This window comes from Protomyctophum parallelum (assembly GCF_964188405.1).
Source record: "Protomyctophum parallelum genome assembly, chromosome: 5".
Taxonomy (NCBI): domain Eukaryota; kingdom Metazoa; phylum Chordata; class Actinopteri; order Myctophiformes; family Myctophidae; genus Protomyctophum; species Protomyctophum parallelum.
Window position 1 is genome coordinate 40340428 of NC_139702.1, and position 19831 is coordinate 40360258.

The following is a 19831-nucleotide window of genomic DNA, read 5'->3' on the forward strand; positions in this document are numbered from 1 at the left end:
GCACCAAACAGACAACATAATGATGTTTGTGGTGAGACAAGACGATTTCATCACAAATCCAACATCAAATATAAAAGGATCCTCCCCTCGCCATCATAGCCTATTGTATAGGCCTAATGTTGATTAGTCCCCAGGTGACAGTAGCCTATAGCCTACGGATTCAACGGATTGTGAATGAGGGACCATATACACCACCCTGACTTAGAATCAACCTGGGGACCACTGTTGTGTTGGGTCACATGGCTGAGGACATGGGCTATAAGATTAGTGCTTGTGTAACACACATGCTGCTATGCATCCCATGTGTATATGATACAACATCCCACTGTTTCTCAACCAATGGCCCATTGACTACTAATAATTTCCTAATAACAATGACTCAACCAGACAATCCAGTGCAATTCTCCCTCTTGAGATTGTAACTCCCTTTTTTTGTTACATTTCTTGACCTCCAACTTGTCAGTAAGTGACTGTAGGATGGATGATCTTAATCATCATAGGTCACCAGGTCATTCAGTTCACGGTTTCTCAACTATAGTGGAAAGAAAATAAAAAACAACAATGACACATGTTCTCCGTTGTGTGCATCTGTCCTCCCTTTTCTGCAGCGTTACAGACTCTGGGTTGAGAGTTGAGACCATAGATAGAGTTATAATATATCTAGAGAGTGGATGAGGAGCGACGTTTCAGAGCATGGGGTCAGACTCAGCCAGCCAATCAGGACTAGGTCGCGCAAAGGTCCTCATAGCCAGGAGCAGCGATCATAAGCCAGGTTTCACCTGGCCAAAAGAAAATCAACAAATCCTACATTACTAAATGTATGGTCAGGGACCACATGCAATACCTCCATGGACCACCAGTGGTCCACGGACCACCTGTTGAAAACCCCTGCTTGTACCAGGGAGATGTTATGTAGACAGAAAAAGCCATCCAAAGTAGGTAGTGATGTAAATAAATAGTAGGCGTAGTTGCCTTACTCACATTTCTTACTCTAAGTAAAAATATCAATAGGTTACTGCAATACAGAAATACCCTGTTACAAGTAAAAGTCTGATATTCAAAATGTACTGGCCCAGGCCGTAGCGTAACGGTCTGGGCACCGGACTGGTAATCCAGTCGCAGTGTGCCGCGGGTTCGACTCCCGGACCCGACACGGCCTTTACTGCATGTCATCCCCCCATCTCTCTCCCGTTTCCTGTCAGCCTACTGTCTGTCCCTTCAAAAATCAATAAAAGGCGTAAGCCTTGCGGCTTACGCCTTTTATTGATTTTTGAAAAATATCTTAAAAAAAAAAAAAAAATGTACTTGAGATGTACTTGAGTAAAAGTTAAAAAAAAAGTAGGCATATTGGCATAAAGATGTAGCCACTAAAAGTAGCAAAGGTAAAGTAGCTACTCATTATGCAGACTGTCCCATTTCAAAAGTACAATATTTGGATCCAAGATGTAGTGAAGTAGAAGTAAAAGTAGGCTATTGTATATTGGAAATACTCAAGTAATGTACAAATACCTCAAAGTGCTACTAAATTACAGCACATGTAATTGTTACTTTACACCACTGCCAAGTAGTCTATACAGTAAAAGTCAGTGTCCGTTTACTATAATAATATAACTTAATACAGTAGTTATAGGACGTATGTCCTATAAGGACATACGCTTGGACGTATGTCCTATAAGGACATATGCGCTTGTGTTTAAAGTCCTGCATCATGCTCATTTTATGCATTATCAGGCCCATATAGGTATATAAAAAAACTAGATGCCTCATTGGCCGCTGCAGTTCATTGGTTCATACATCGACTCACTGGCCTTGGAACGTCTCCGGATCCCCCAGGAGGAAGTCACCAATGTTGCTCTGGAGAGGGAAGACTGGAGCACTCTGATGGAGCCGTTGCCCCCGCGACCCGACTACGGATAAGCGCTTGAAGATGGATGGATGTCTCCAGCATATAGGTGAAAGTCAAGCGGAAGTGCAAAAGGCACGATGCGTTCGATGCCACTCAAGTGACTGACCAATCACAGCGCGTCTTTTCCGGGACTTCAATCCAAGGGAGCTATACTTGGAGCTATAATAGGCAATGTAGACAAATGTCTACATTACCTGTCTGATTGGCCTACCGAAAGTACCCTTCCGTGATGCACGTGGAAGCTTGGCAAGCTTGCCTCCATGTTGCCTGCAAGAGAGACACATGCCCCAGAGACGAAGGAGGCCTCTACCCTTTTATGTCTATAAGTAAGTAAGTAAGTCAGAACGGCTTATTGTTGGTATTAGCCAGGGTGCTATCCCCGTTTCAATGCGCTAGACCTCTGGGAGATGCTGAGGTGGAGCGCGACACCTACCATCAACTCCCAGTACGACTTCAAGCCATGCTCCTCATACACACGCCGACGTGGCGTTGCCCCGGGCTCGAACCCGTGACCGTGCGGTTCGAAAGGCGAGTGCAGCGCTATACCGACTGAGCTATACTACCGGAAACTAAACCCATGTCCATGATTAAATCAGGCCATTCTGGCAACGATGCCGGTGTCGTCCGCGGCGGTGTCGAACGTGCTGGTGGTGCTGGAGCACGAGTCCCTTCGCAGGATCTTGTTGGTGACGCCCGTGAGGACGTTCCAGTACGGCTGCCGGAGCAGGGAGTAGACGAACGGGTCGCTGGCCGCCTTGGCGTAGAACACACACTTGGTGGCGATTCCCCAGTAGCGGTGGATGTGCACGTGATGCGGCAGCAGCTCCACCAACCTGGGGGAATACAAGACGAGAAGTCATTAGTATAGTGCTAAGATGAAGATGTTACCTTGTTAGTGTGTAGTGTGAAAAGTAGAGACGTCCCGATACTGTATCGGTATCGGAAAAGTATCGGATCGGCCCTTATTTGGTCATATCGGTATCGGCAAATATGCCAGTCTAACCACCGATCCGACACAGGGGTAAGGGGTTGACACTATGACAGGTAAATAAAACGTCTGGCATGTGGAGTTTGCTTTGGAGTTGCCCAAACTGCAAGTGCGCATTTGAGTGAGGAGTCTGCTAAAAACACATGAGATATATAGCTACAGTAGATAGCTATAAACACTATTATCGGTCGGTGGACTTCAAAATAAGATATTTTTATAATTATAAATATTCGGTATCGGTATCAACTAGCACAGAAATTGTGGTACATCGGGACATCCCTAGTGAAAAGCAGAGGGTGAAGATGTTACCTCGTTAGTGTATAGGGTGAAAAACATAGGATGAAAGATCCGATGAAGACGCAGACTTTCTTGGTGGCGCGCTGCCTCCTCTGCTTCTGTTCCACCAAGCATCTCTCTTTCACACTGAGAGAGAGAGGGAGGGTACACAGAGAGAGAGAGAGAGAGAGAGGAGAGACAGCACACTCTTTTTATAGTTTCACAAGATAGTATTACTCAAAGTGTTAATGTAACAGCTCTGTGTACAGCTTTATTTGATTCATATTTATATTCAATATTTATTTGTACATATACATCGTTTTATTTTCATTGTTTTGTTCCACTTTTGCTGTGGCAATGTAAACGTCACACACACACACACACACACACACACACACACCCAAACATGTTTAAATTACTCCTAAACATTTTGCCAAACATCACACACTCTCCTATCCTCCTGGTGGAGACCTGTGCCCAGAAGGGCACTTTTTCTAGTTAATTTCTGCATCTCTTAGGGCCCATTTAACCATATAATGCATTTGGATGGCAAAAATGGCAGATCTGCAAGTTCAGAGTCTTGAATGAGATGTGCTGTGTGAGTTTGCATATCTGCTATTTTCCAGCATATAGGACCGTTGCACAGTGAAGTATAAACAAGGCTTTAGGATTTATAAGTCGTTTTTAGAATCCTCCTCCTCAGGAGCATATCCACATCCCGTGCATATCCATATTCAAATCAGCCTCATGGTGGCGCTACAACAGGCCAAGTTGCGTCACACACACACACACACACACACACACACACACACACACACACACACACACACACACACACACACACACACACACACACACACACACACACACACACACACACACACACACACACACACACACACACACACACACACACACACACGTTTTCTCACACCAATAAAGCTTCTTGTAATTGAATTGAAAATTGACAGAGGGGGGAGAGAGAGAGAGGGGGGGGGGGAGACAGAGAGATTATTGAGAGAGATATTGATCAAAGCAAATGAGCCAATGAGGCATAGGCTATATTCACGGACCAATTTTTAGGGGCGGGTGAAGTGTGGCTGCGCCAGGCTACAATTTTTATGGGTCACGACTCGAGTAGAAGCCCCATTTTATTTTCCGATATAGGCTATACCCTATATATATTAAAAAATATATATTATATATCACTTTTTTTAATAAAAAAGTCATGAAGTGTTACCAAATATTTAAAAGCATTGTAATACTTTATATACGTTGTTATATATTTTAAAAACAAACAAACAAATTTAAGACATTCCATGAGTAAATAATAATAATGGTTAAGATTTTTTTTTGTTGTTGTGAAAACACATTGTGCGCTTCAAGGCGCTTGTAGTTTGGGTCACATGTGGGTCACATGCAGGCTAGTAAAAGTTTGGGAACCACAACCACATATATAGGCTATAAGACTTGACAAAGACAGACAGGTGCATGTCCATTACATTAGCATACCTCGGGTGTATATCGACCAAGACCAGCAGTGTCTGCACTGTGATCACGTCTATCCTCTTGCAGTGGAACCTGGCCACTCTCAGCACCTTCAGGTAAGCCACGCACATGACCAGGAGGCAGAGCGCAAAGCTCGTGGAGTGGAGCATCAGCGTGAACACGGCAAAGCGCCACCTCTCACCTCCTCCTCCCTCTCCCCCTTCCCCGTCCAGGTGAACGGTGCACGAGGCATACGTGCGGCTGTAGCCTCCCCACGCCATGGAAACCTCTGCCAGGGAAAAGGTCAGGGAATGCAGCAGGCAGTATGCCACCATGAGAAAGGCGTCCCGGTAGCGCATCTTGCTGCAGTAGCTCAGGGGGAAGACCATGGCTATCCACCTGTCGATGCTGAGCGCGGCCATGCTCAGCATGGCGTTGGTGCTGAGGAAGGTCTCCGCGAAGCTGACGCCCTGGCAGAAAGCGTCCGAGAAGGGATTGTTATCGCCCTCCTCCATGGCGACCCCGAGGAACGTGGCCGGCATGTTTATGACCGTGAGGAGGATGTTGGAGAAGGACAGGTTCAGGACGAAGATTCCGGGCACGTGGGATCGGATCTCGGCGCTCTGGGTGAAACATAGCAGCACTGACACGTTGGATAACAACGACACCACGGCGACCACGACGATGAACGCTCCCAGGAGGATTTCGGGTACGTTCATGTCTTGGGAAAAATCTGGCAGTTTTTTAACAAAGTTGAGATTCCGCCATGGTGGTCACGCGGCTGCACGCAGATTACGCGCCACGGGAAAGGTCCCAAAAAAGCGGTGTTAACGAGTTGTCATCGTCCCAAACTCCATGAATTCCTTCAGCTGTCACTTTATAAGAATAAGAACACCAACTTGGCTTTCAGCAGGAGAAGAATGAAGAGAGAGCTGTCCAGTGCTGAAATGGAAAAGCAACGCTCATCTTGTCGTGCAAAAGTATAGCCTATATTAACTAATATATCCGGCTATTTAAACTCCCATCACATCTATGTACACCGCAAATAAATTCCCATGCTAGATATGTACTTTATATTGTTCTTCTCCCGCGTTTATAGGCTACACTGTTGTACCCCGAACTAACGAGATAATTGTGGAAATACTAATACATTCTGGTACTCCTCCAGCACTGTGCGCCTATACTCCAGCGGTCATGCGCACTATAGGCAGCCCCTCTCTCTCCTCGTGCTGTACAGTACACCGTGCAGCACACGCCGCACGTGCGTTCCACAGCTGGCTCATGTGACTGTTTTGAGGAACAATCAGCCAACCAGGCCAGCCAGCATGCATATAGCCTATATGTTCATATATGGAAGAGAGTGATAACTGAACATGTGCACCTGTCCTGTACTATCGTATCTTGTATCATACAACATTATATATAGGATACTTTGGCAGTGCGGTTCTCAAACCTTGTTATGCCAAGGACCCCCAAATTGACACTAATTAGCCCGCCGGACCCCCATTACAAAATATATGCCAGGGACCCTCATAAGAGAAGCTGTTTTATGGCTCTAGCAGTGATTCTCAACCATTTTCATTACTCAAGGACCCCCCAGTTTGATATGCAATATATAGGCTACAGACCCCCATTTAATGGCATTTATCATGGGACCCCAATTTATATCGTAAAATCAATGTTAATTTGTATAAATGGAACCAAATGGACCCGCACTTTACAAACCCATGAGGGTCCACTTGGTTCCAAAATATAATCTAGCTGGGGACCCCCTGGAACTCCCTCAAGGGGCCCTGTGTGGACCCCACTTTGAGAACCATTGATGTAAGGCACGTGTGAGTGTTCATTTTGATATTTCACCCTCCCCATGACCTGTTGTGGGGGTTAGAGGGGATGAAGCACTGGCAGAGGTGTGTGTGTGTGTGTGTGTGTGTGTGTGTGTGTGTGTGTGTGTGTGTGTGTGTGTGTGTGTGTGAGAGAGAGAATAGAGTGAGAGGGGGGTGGGGTGTAGAGAGGGGAGAATTCCTCTCTGTGTTGGCTCTCCCATTTCCTCCAGGAAACATGCAGTGTCAAAGAACAGTGAGGTGCTGATCAGAGTGACACATTTGGCTTAAGCCCCTCCCCCCCCCCCCCCCCGCCCTCATTTCCAACCATCAGGTTGTGCAGCGAGAAAGAGAGAGAGAGAGAGAGAGAGAGAGAGAGAGAGAGAGACAGAGAGAGAGAGACAGAGAGAGAGACAGAGAGACAGAGAGACAGAGAGACAGAGAGAGCATTTCCAACCATCAGGCAGGCAGGCAGGCAGGCAGGCAGGCAGGCAGGCAGGCAGGCAGGCAGGCAGGCAGGCAGGCAGGCAGGCAGACAGACAGACAGACAGACATTTGGCACGTGTGCCATCATGGCACCCCCCAACCATCAGGTAGTGCAGCACACACGAGCGAGCGAGAGAGAGAGACAGAGACAGAGACAGAGACAGAGACAGAGAGAGAGAGAGAGAGATAATCCCCATCGCCATAGCAACACTGCATCTCCGGAGCGTCTCAGAATTCTTTGAACCTCGCCTACATTTCCTTTAATGTGTGACGCATGTGTGACGCATGTGTGATGCATTATACCACACGTCGAGAACTTGTAGATTCACTTATTTTCATTTCATCTATTTGTTCCCAAACTAGGGATGCCAGATTAAGCCATGTTGAAAGTGTTGGGGACAATATGCATGCATGAAACAACTGAATTTGAGGTTAAATGTCAGCCAATCGCCATCCCGACCCAAATGATGTGTGTGTGTGTGTGTATTTTCGTGCTCGGACAGACCCAGCCAGAGACCCTTCTCGAGACGGGTGGGTGTGGCTCAGGAGGTAGAGCAGGTCGTCCAATGATCCATGGGTCAGCGGTTCGAATCCCGGCTCCTCCTGTCCACATGTCGAAGTGTCCTTGGGCAAGACACTGAACCCTACATTGCCTCCAATGAGTTGGTCGGTGCTAGCTCGCCACTATTGGTGTGTGAATGTGGGAAGTGAGGACGCTGGTGTCGACTGTTCGCCGCTTCACTTCCCAATGTATGAATGAATGAACCATTGTAAAGCGCTTTGAGCACTTGGAAAAGAGCTATAAAAATGCAATTCATTGCCACACACAAAGCTCTGTGTAATGAAGTGTTTGCACCACTTAAGTCCAAGCTCATTATGTCAGCTGGGGTGTAAAGGGCTGTCCCAATCAAACGAGTTCAGTTTGTGTCACTCTTTGCATGTCTGTGGCGATGAATAAATACACCTTCAGGTTAAACCCTTCTCAAGGCCTCTGTACTGCACATTCCAACCGCTATAAGACGGTCATTCTCACACTGATAATCGTTTATTTTCTCACTTATCTTCTTGCATGTTTCTCAAATAACATACATACTCAGATTGACTGTGACATGATACATTACAGAGTTGAGGTGTTAGGCTATCTGCTTGCAGTCCGGTGACTCAACTAATACTAATCAAAACAGAGTGGCAAAGGTCATTAAAACACTGAAGGGGGTATTAAAATAGATTAAAACATGTAATATATTCTTTCGGTGCACTTTGCCAAACATAGAACATATATCGACAAGGCCAATCATTAACCTGAGACTGAGCCAAAAGCAGTAGAGAAACAGTGGGTCTTTAGATTAGATTAAAAAATGTCAACGCTATACCTAACAGCCCTGAATGTTCTAAAGTCCACAGTTTAAAGCGGACCTACAATCATGGCTAAGACCAATATAGGCTCTATGCACAAAGAATAACTCTTGCTATACTTCCGGGGCCATGCGTATACGCAATTCACTTCATTATTTCAAATCCAAGGAATAAATCACAGAATTATTGCAGATGCAGGTGTTTCCAAATTGTTTTTAGTCCTCTTAATTCCTCTCTCTGCTTCTGTGTCTGTTTAGTCTCTTGATACAGACTGGTGTGTGTTAAGCTAAAGCTGGCTGATTGGCAGTTTGACTGCATGGCTCATGGCCGGAGCTGTGTCTGACAGACTGTCTGTTTGGGAACACTGGGCTGTCTGCCTGTCAGGCTGTCTGTTTGGGAACACTGGGCTGTCTGCCTGTCAGGCTGTCTGCCTTGATGTCGGGTTGATCGGCAGGTCGGCATGTCTGCTGAACAGCCCAGCTGGCTGGAACAACAGCAAGGCTTCTGCTATTTCACTTCAACGGGAACTGACAGAATGGACCCAGCGGCAATTGAGTGTGGGCAATGTAATATTGCATATATGTTAATTAACACATACGCATATGCGCGCGCATGCACGCACGCACGCACGCACGCACGCACACACACACACACACGCACGCACACACGCGCGCACACACACGCACACACACACACACACACACACACGCACACACACACACACACACACACACACGCACGCACACACGCATATTTAAAGGCAGTAAAAATATTTTTGCATTGTCTCCCGAGCTCCTCATCTGTTTTTTGTGTTGGATTTTTGTCCCTCCTTTGTGGGATCCCTACTCTTCCCCTTTGTGTGCGCCGTTGTTTTAAATTCACCAGGCAGATGTTGTTTATACATCTGCACTGTTCCCTTAAGCTTTGTTCACATTCAATCATTAACTGTCTGCTTCTTGGACATTCATATTAACACTCTGTTCTACAATATATGGGCTCCATTTTCATCACCGCTAAACCCCTAAACTTCCCTAAAGTTCTTTGCCTTTTTTTTTTTTTTTTTACCATTTTGAAAAACATTTTTGAATAGTTCAACTAGCCAATCTACATTGACACGTAAGCTTGTCAACTTGCCATTTCAACTATATATTCAAAACTGTTTAGCAAAATAGTAAAAAAATTAGTTTAGGGATAAGGGGTTTAGCTGTGACGAAAATGGAGCCCTATATGTCCAGCAGATGACCTCCTCAGTTATCATCCACTAAACATTATGTGTTATCCCAGGTGAGTTAACGACTCCATATCCATAAAGGAACAACCTCTGGGTTGGGGGTTGAGGGCATTAACTGAGTACATTTACTTGAGTAGCCTTATTTTTTACAGAAATATTGTACTTTCGACTCTACTTTCAAGGAATGGGCTCTTGGGACCTATACTTACCAAAATATTTTATGAATTAACCACCTAAGCCGGCCGGCCCCATTTTAAAAAGAAAATCACACCCGTGTGAAGTGAGGGGCGCTAATTTATTAAAGTCTAACTCATGTTGATTAGGTGATGTAATGGTGATGTAAAACAAACACAAACATTAAACGCCATTAACGTAATAAAGAGACAATATGACGTAAATTACACATGACGTAAATTTTCCCTTCATTGTCAATGCGTTTACAAAACAAACATTGAACTAAAGACAAACATTAAACCTGTGTATAGGAGGGGCTAGCGCCCCTCAAAAATAGGGCTTATGGTTTTAAAATTAGAATGTGTGATGCGTGCGTGCATCCGCCTGGGTGATGGATATCATATATGGAGGCGTGACGTCACGAGGCGTGACCATATATGGCGTGGGTGACTAACTGACGGGAGATGCAGGTTTTCATAGAAAATGCGACCTACGGAAACACTTTTTTCTTAAATGTTTTTTTATTCATGGATTTCTTATAGATGTTTGTTTAAAGATTATTACATTTTTCTTCATGAAAAAAAAAAACCATAGCCTATATCTTTGGAAAAATATATTATATATATCAAATGTAGGAAAATAAATAATGGGATTTTTACTCGAGTCGTGACCCTGCATGGAAATGTGTCCGCGACCCACAAACGGTATCCCGCCCCGTGCAGTGTTTGTGAAGCGCCATGCACGGTACGGTGGTTTAGAGGATTCACCCATCCAGAGGGAAGCTCAGTGTTCACGTGCCCTCCATGCTGTCCCAGTACACTGAGAACATGCATGCACGTTACGCAAGCAGGGCAGGCGGAACACTGCTGACGGCACAAGCACTTAAGAAGGCCCGTTAGCAGGCCATGCATATAGGGTCCGGCTTCCCCAGAGCCTCTGGGCGCTGACTGTACAACTGTGCGTGTGTGCGTGCGTGCGTAAGACACACAGTATGGAGGTTATCACCTCAATTACTTACAGCGCTTTCCTCTTTTTATTTCCCCTCTAGTTCTATTCCCCTTTCGTTGTCCTTCCAAGGTCACTCCGTTTGTATCGCCCATTGTTTGGTCCCATCAATCCATCATACATACTTACATACTGTACATACAGTACATGCATACATCCATCGGCCCGTCCATTTAGTTACAGCATCCATTGTTCAAAAATTACAATTCTGGTGACACTTAAACCCTCTAGAAGAAGACCTGTGGTTTTCAGGCCTTTCCATATTAAGGTCCATTATTTATTCGGCATTTGAACCTGGCACGGACCACGATTTAGCCTCTCAGACTCAAAACTTGGGAATATTTTTGTTGTTGTTGGATATGCATTTTGTCCACAATTCCATGCTGTATTGCTGTGGTATAGCAATAGGAAAGATAACAAGCACGAGTTGATCAAAATAACAATTCTTCTACATTCTCTAATTGTGTAGAATTCTTGTAAATTAAGTAATGCAAACAATTCAACTTGAGTGTAGAATGAAACCAAATGGACCTATAAGGGTCCATTTGGTTACCAACTCACCATTGAGCTGGGTCTAGATTAAATTGGACCCGAATTGGCTCTGTACCTTTCTAAAGTCAACACCAAATATCTTTGCTAAAAATAAATCAAAATGGTGCATTTTTATAGCGCTGTTATCCAAAGTGCTTTACAGAGATTTTTGCAACCCATTTTGTCAGTGTCAATTGTCTAATGTAATCCTGGGCACTACCTCATGCTTCCTTCTATGCATGAGGAGTCCAAGCTGCTTCTTTTCACCTGATAGGGGGGAGTTTCCCCGGCCGGACGTAGCGTGTGGAAGGAACACGTTATTCTTCTGACCATGATTCCCCTCCATCAGGCACCCCGGCTGGCTAGGCAGTTTAGAGAACAGGATTACTGCATGTTTTTTGTGAGGGTGCAAGTAATTGACAGTATATAAAGCCACAATACCAACTTTGATGAGATAGTATTGCTTTGCTTTAAAATATAAGTTTTTCATCATTTCCTCACAACAAAATAATATAAAATAATGTGTTAAAGCTCCTTGAATTGCCACTTCACTGTCATCTGGGGACCCCCCAGAAATCATCTGGGGACCCCCCTGGGGGTCCTGGCCCGCAGGTTGAGAACCACTGGTCTAAACAACCACATTTCCACTACATGCCTATATATGAGCGTATCATCGTGAGTCAGAGTGACAGACAGTGGTCGTGGTCGCAGATCCACAAGCTCACAATATGCATGCATGTTGATGTGTTGAGAGCTTGTAGATCTGCCTTTGTTTTTTTTTTGGCCAGAATGCCAAAAAGAGCAGAATGTGGATACTAGGGTTCAAGTGGTTAAAGCAAGCAAGCACATGCTTGCGTGCGTCGGTGCGTACGTGTGTCTACAGTACAGCGTGGGAGTCTGGGTGTATAAATAGGTCTTTGAAGCTGCGACGCATCTGCACAGCAACACTAACTCGCACAGACGTTCACATGTCCAGACACTTGCATGCACCTCTCTCTCTCTCTCTTTCTCCCCCAGTCCCCCCTACCCACCCCCTCTCTCTTTGCAGCAAGTCACGTGTTCGCAGCGCGAGAGACTGAAAGCATTGCGATGATGGGTGTGTGAACATTGCTATACATTATATAAATTACATCATACATGTCGAGTCATGTGTATTATTTGGACCCCATCTGAAAATATTTGCGAGCCACGGAACCCACTACAAGATTTGTGTATATTTATATTTTCTTCTTCTCTCTTTTTCTCTCAGATTTTGTGGAAATAGCTGATCTAGTCGTCTTTGACTAGATCATCACAAGATCACAAGATGCACTATTTAAGTAGTCGATGTATAGGGTTAAAGTGGACGAAGTGATTTTGCTACTGGGGACCCCCTGGAACCACTCCAAGGACCCACTGCTATTGGTGACCCCCTGGAACCACTCCAAGGACCCACTGCTATTGGGGACCCCCTGGAACCACTCCAAGGACCCACTGCTACTGGGGACCCCCTGGAACCACTCCAAGGACCCACTGCTATTGGGGACCCCCTGGAACCACTCCAAGGACCCACTGCTACTGGGGACCCCCTGGAACCACTCCAAGGACCCACTGCTATTGGGGACCCCCTGGAACCACTCCAAGGACCCACTGCTATTGGGGACCCCCTGGGACCACTCCAAGGACCCACTGCTATTGGGGACCCCCTGGAACCACTCCAAGGACCCACTGCTACTGGGGACCCCCTGGAACCACTCCAAGGACCCACTGCTACTGGGGACCCCCTGGAACCACTCCAAGGACCCACTGCTATTGGGGACCCCCTGGAACCACTCCAAGGACCCACTGCTACTGGGGACCCCCTGGAACCACTCCAAGGACCCACTGCTACTGGGGACCCCCTGGAACCACTCCAAGGACCCACTGCTATTGGGGACCCCCTGGAACCTGGAGCTTTTTTCCGAAGTCTCCTGAATTTGAACGCACCATTTTGCGTTTTGTTTTAAATCCATGTCGTACACCACATCTCCACTAGCTAAAGAGTGCTGGGTTAAGCCTCGAAAATAGCTGATCTACAAGCTCTCAACATGCCGTGCTGCGACGCGTTGTGAGCTTGTAGATCTGCTGTTTTTGTTCAAAGGTGCCCTCTTACGAGATTTCAGCCCCTGCCTCTCTAACACTCTCTGCACGTCCCTGACTGGGTCTGTTCTTGACGTCACACCCATTGTACATGATGTATAGCACAAATTATACTTTATTTATATATTTTTTGGTTCCCAAACCGTGTGCCAAAAAATAAGGCACAAACAGTGTGTATGCTGTGAGTGAAAACAAATCGAAACTGTGGACAAGCTGAAGGGGTCAAAATCCCAAAGGGAAACTCAACCAAGTCAGACGTACAAATAAGGGCTTCCGAAAATCTCTGTCATCAAAAAACACTATACTTTACTTTACTTAACACCACTGTAGGACCCCCTCGGTCAGACTGTGACACAACTATACACAAAGTTAATATGTCATTTTGTGCAGTTTGTTACCACGTTCTTTTGGCTTTAAAGCGGCACTATGTAATTTACTTTTTTTAATGAATAAAATGTAATGTCTGCAAAGCTATATTTGGTTCGTCCCGTTTGTGCCGCGCCCGTTTGCGCAATTCCCGACTTTGCATTGAGTTTGTATGTGATCGCGCCGCTCTAACCATCCAAGTCTGAACGCACCTTTAGAAATGCTCTCGCCTCACCTTGATGATTTGCCAGATTACCATAGTTACCTGCCAAGTTGGCACTACAACCTCAACATTACCAACATCACATGGATCTCTGTATATGGAGCGGACCCTCACTGACATCATCGGCTGGATCCCCATACATAGAAGTGTCAACACATCACTCTGACAGCAGGATAACCTGAATAGTATAACAGATAGTATAACAGGAGCACGCTCCTTATCTAACAGATGCCAACCAATGCACTCGGGTGTCTCACGATCTTAAATCTCCAGAATCTACTGCAAGGACGCAAGACTCGGGACACAGGGTACAGGACACAGGATACATACCCCTTCAGAACTCTACTAAGACTCTACTATCCTCCGCAGAAGAAGGTCTTGTGGTAGCCAGGGGCCAGCATAATGGTGAACGATACCAAACTGTACGACATCCTCGGAGTTTCACCATCTGCCTCTGAAAATGAGCTAAAAAAGGCCTACTACAAGTTAGCAAAGGAGTATCATCCCGACAAGAACCCCAACGCTGGAGGTAAGTTTAAGGAGATCAGTTTTGCGTATGAGGTTCTGACCAACCCAGAGAAGAAAGAGCTATACGATCGCTATGGAGAACAGGGGCTACGGGACGGAGGAGGCGGAGGGCCAGGCATGGACGACATCTTCTCTCACATCTTTGGAGGAGGATTTGGGTTTGGATTCATGGGGGGGCAGGGAAGAGGTGGACGCAACGGAGGCAGGAGGAGAGGAGCAAATAAGACGCACGCTCTGGAGGTTTCCCTTGAGGATCTCTACATTGGCAGAGCCACCAAACTGCCGCTCAGTAAGGATGTCCTGTGTGGTTCCTGTAATGGTGAGGGAGGTAAGGCCGGAGCTGTCCAGAAGTGTGTAGCATGCAAAGGACACGGTACGAGAATCGTGATCAGACGGTTGGGACCTGGCATACATCAACCGATACAGTCGGTCTGCACAGACTGCAACGGAAAGGGCGAGTTGATAAAGGAGAAGGACCGCTGTAAGAAGTGTGAGGGTCGTAAAGTATGTAAGGAGACCAAACTTCTGGAGGTGAATGTGGACAAAGGTATGAAACATGGCCAGCAGATCACCTTCTCTGGGGAGGCTGATCAAGCACCAGGGACTGAACCAGGAGACGTACTCCTGGTTCTGCAGCAGAAAGAACATGAGGACTTTCGTCGCGATGGCAATGACCTTCACATGACCCAGCGCATTGGCCTGCTCGAGGCTCTCTGTGGCTTCCAGAGAACAGTCAACCACCTCGATGGACGCCGACTGCTTTTCAAGTATCCACCTGGAAAAGTCATAGAGCCGGGCTGTATTCGGGTGGTTAAGGGTGAAGGAATGCCTCAATATAGGAACCCCTTCGAGAAAGGAGACCTGTTCGTCACGTTTGACGTTCAGTTCCCTGACAACAACTGGATTAGCCCTGAAAAACTCGCTGAACTGGAGGATTTGCTGCCCGCTCGTGCTGAGGTTCCTGTAATCTCTGCAGATGCTGAGGAGGTTGACCTGAAGGATTATGACAGAGGTCCGGGCTCGGGTGGGGGGGCCAGGAGAGAGGCCAACAATGATAGCTCTGAGGAGGACGAGGGTCACCACCATGGGCAAGGGGTGCAGTGCGCACCGCAGTAGAAGGACTCGTACACATACCCGTCCAATCCCATTGCATACTCCCACCAGTCAAGACTTCACACACACACACACACACACACACATACATGTACATTTCTCTCCTTTCCCAGTTCCCATGGTGAGGAGAGAGAGACACACACACTTCATACACGTAAAGTCACTTTGTACAGCTCCAGTCTGTGCCCATGAAGTCAGCGAGCTGCTGGATGTGCGACCACCAGTTTGTGTCTTATGGACCGTACTAATCATCCAGCAAGAAAGTAACCCCGCTCTCTGAGGATTCGAGCAGCTCTCCACCAGACTCCAACTCCCCCATACTCAGCTTTTACCTTTCATCGTGGGAACATACCAGTCTAGTGTATGAAATGAAAATATTGTTGATTATCTTGTGTAAGGTGTTTAGTCTATCACACATGAGCGCATGCTGCTTCTTGCCGAATAACTCAGTGTCAAACATCATAGATCCAGAGCAGGACATCATGGAAAGTGGTGCCTCCCAAACTGTGTGCGTACCTCAGTGTTCCTGCTATCAAAAGTGCCCTGCAGTCATTAAGAACTGACCTGAATACAGCCCTTAACCCTGCAAGAGCCGGATATATTTCTACTTGCAAAAAAAAGATTTCAACATTACTACTACTACTACTTTGTACTAGGACTTATATAAAATATAATGTAAAAAAATTAAAATAAAAAGAAAGGTTTTATGCAAATGTTAAGCACATTTATGAATTATTAAAATAATAACTTACATTTGGGGGATATCTTTCACAATAAAGGTACATGTTAGTCATTCTAATGATCACAAATGGTATTAAATTACATTATTGTTGAGATGATTGAACTGTATAATAAACAGTCACAACACAAATTAAAATTAAAAAAAGGACTATACTATCAAGACCTATGACCTTCAGAAGAGGCTCAGGATCAAGAACACCTCCACTCAGACGAACCAAGGTGTCTGGCCCAGATACCGCTGTACCGCATACGACTCTTACACTGCAAAGGTATTATAGCCGGGGAGCCACAGGCCCAAAAGGTTAAGGATTAACCTGATGTCATGCCGTACTTTTTTTTGTGTTTTCTCTATTCACTTGGTCATTAAGGTCCACAGAATGAGAGGCCTGCTCTGCCGACAAACAATATAAGGCAACATTTCCCAAATTTCATCATGCTTTAGCATGTGACAATTGTGACATGTCAAACTAGGGGGTTTTCATGATTCTGAATCATGAAATACAGCCTCTTTAATCCATGCAGCTACAGTATAGGAGAGTGATGCGTCCACGAAAGGAGGATAGGAGTCTCCTCACGAGGGAAGAGGTAGAGCTATAATTACATAGAGGAGAGTCTCTGATGGGAATCCAAATGGAGCACAGCATATGGAACTGGGTGTAACCACTTTCAACCAGGCCTCCCTTTATTTCGGGCATGTCATACACCGTAGGTGAATTTAAAATGAACAATAATGTCAATAACAACTATTATTATTTTTCTAAAAATAGCAAAAAAAAGAGCTTATCTACAAGCTCAAACAAAGCCACTGTACGGTTTGACTGCCCGATCTGACCTGCCACTGCATGAAATAAAATGTATTCATGATTAACATGGACAACTGTTACTAACTGTCAAATGTCTTCCAGTTAGTTATGCTCAGGATTACTGGAGCTTTTGAGAACAACAGGCCTGCTTCTCACACACACACACACACACACACACACACACACACACACACACACACACACACACACACACACACACACACACACACACACACACACACACACACACACACACACACACACACACACACACACACACACACACACACACACACACACACACACACACACACACACACACACCTCTCTATTAAAAGTCTCCAAAAGAACAGGAGAGTAGTGAGTGAGTGGGGAGTTGGAGGAGAACAGACAGGAGGATATATTGTGTGTATGAGCGCAACAGAAAGCATGAGTCAGCACTTCAGCTGCAAGAGAGAGACATAGTTGCTAGAAATCTGACCGTAGATGTATCCTGTGTGTGTGTGTGTGTGTGTGTGTGTGTGTGTGTGTGTGTGTGTGTGTGCGTGTGCACATGCGCACGCCTGTCATCCAAACCTCAGGAGTTCTGCGTAAAACCTCAACAAAGTACAGCCAATTATTCTGAAAGTTTTGAAAATTTGCTTCAACAAAACGTGAACCATAACAATGACCTCCTCAACTTTACCTTCTAGTAAACATTAACCTGAAGTTCCACTCATGACCCACCAGTGTTGATTTAGTTGAATAAAACTACGATGAAGAACATTTGTAGACTATACCTTTTCTTACTGACGAAAACTACATAATAACTAAATAAAAACTAAGCTATGATGACAAAAAAACAAAAACTAAGCTATGATGACTTTGTATTTGCCACTGAAAAAATAATTGTGTAAGTGTTGTTGCTGTTGTTGTAACTGTTTGTTTTTTACTGTTGTTGAGACCAAAGACAAATTTCCACACGTGAACAATAAATGAAACTAACTAACTAGCATGACTAAAACTAAGACATAATGACTAAGATATTGACATTTTTGTCAACAGATAAGAACTAAAATGTAAGGGAAGGGACTAGTGGAGGAGAGATCCAGTAGAACTAAAAGAGAAGTAATGTTAATGTTATGTTTGGTTGAGTTTGAGTGTCGCACTCTGAAAATACCAGATCTACAAGCTCATAACGCCTTGCTCTAACAAGGCACGTTGTGATATTTAGTCAACTAAAACTAGACCAAACTAAAACATTTCAGATGACTAAAAATAAATAAAGTTTTAACCCATTTACTGTAGACCTGAGAACAGATTCTACAAAAAAGGTTTCTGAAAAACCTATGTTTCTATCAGTGGTTTTCAAACTATTTCATGTCAAGGACCCCCAAACATTATATGCAATTGGCCGCCGACTCCCATCTGAAATATGTAGTTTCAGAGACGCCCTCAGAAGCAAAGAATTGAGTTAAAAATGTTCGCTCTGAAAGAAGATATATTCAAAGATTTGTGTCACATTTTCACAATTTTTCAAAGATAGCAGATCTACAAGCTCGTAGTGATGAGCTATGAAGCTATGAGCTTGTAGATCTGCTATTTTTTTATAGCTAAAGTATAACATAATGCTTAAAACACAAAAGGGGCTTCGTGTCCTAGAATGGGTTAAAAGACTAGGACTAAAACTAAATAGAAATTTGCTGTAAAAGTCAACACTATTTTGTAGAGATGTTTTCTGTATACATGTAACGAACCGAAGTGGATTAGCAAACTACTCTGATCCTATAGCTTTGACACTAAGCTAGACACTCAAGAAGGAGCCAAGAGCTAAAACACCTACAACTGTGCACACACGCGCACACACACACACACACACACACACACACACAGTGGAAATTACACACGCCCACTATACTGTTCTTTGAAGTTAAGATGGGTAAATGCAGAGGACCTGTTCCAGGTGTGTGCAAATCACAGGCCCCTGTCCGCTAAGTGCACCGATACCACCCCTTCAGATATGCAGCTATCTGTTTAGGCATAGATTTCTACTACTAGTCTAGCAGGAGAAATAGGACCCCTATGATGTTGGTCATCACCTAATCTGATTTCCCAACATAGTCAGATCATGTCAGGACAAGATAGCTTGACCGACCGACAGGCGGGACCGACCGACACATTAATGACCGACCGACATACGCGACCGATAATGTCGGTCAGTCTTTTCACCTCGCTGCTGCTGCCATCCAGAGTCCTTAAAGATGGATTGATTTAAACGTGATTTAAATCAATGGTTTTGCAAACTGTGTGTTCACTTAACACAGTTCTCAGAGACTGAAACTGAGACTCACACTCATGTAATATCTTGTGTTTGTGGGTTAGTTCAATAAGGAAACGTTCTTGAAAGAGTAGACGTTATTTACTGAAAGAATATGAATATGAGGCAAGATACAAACAGGAGCACAACAGGTTCTGGCGGGCTCTGTGTTGAGAATGCAAGAACAGCACCCTGGGAAAGCTGTGTGTAGACTAGGCATTACTAGTCAAACTATGTAGTGATCAAGACAGATCTACACAACACAGTCATGAATAATCAATGAAGCAAATACGATTTGCTCATATGAATACAACTCAGAGACTCTAGAATTCACCCAACACTTATGCAGAGTCAGGTCCACATGAGCTATACTTCTAAC

General features: G+C 44.9%; 2 protein-coding genes across 2 annotated transcripts; one reads left to right on the plus strand and one right to left on the minus strand.

Annotated features, from left to right (window-relative positions):
• Positions 1-2498: 2498 nt before the first annotated feature.
• gpr78a (G protein-coupled receptor 78a) lies at positions 2499-5377 on the minus strand (the record flags this gene model as incomplete). Its single annotated transcript, XM_083764476.1, has 3 exons — positions 2499-2739; positions 3204-3317; positions 4683-5377. The coding sequence occupies 3 exons, from the start codon at positions 5375-5377 to the stop codon at positions 2499-2501; spliced, it is 1050 nt and encodes a 349-aa protein (XP_083620602.1).
• An 8996-nt stretch (positions 5378-14373) lies between these two features.
• Positions 14374-15615, plus strand: LOC310858368 (dnaJ homolog subfamily A member 2-like; the record flags this gene model as incomplete). The annotated part of the gene is made up of 1 exon (XM_083764477.1): positions 14374-15615. One exon carries the CDS (start codon positions 14374-14376, stop codon positions 15613-15615), a length of 1242 nt encoding a protein of 413 aa, XP_083620603.1.
• Between the last annotated feature and the right edge of the window lie 4216 nt (positions 15616-19831).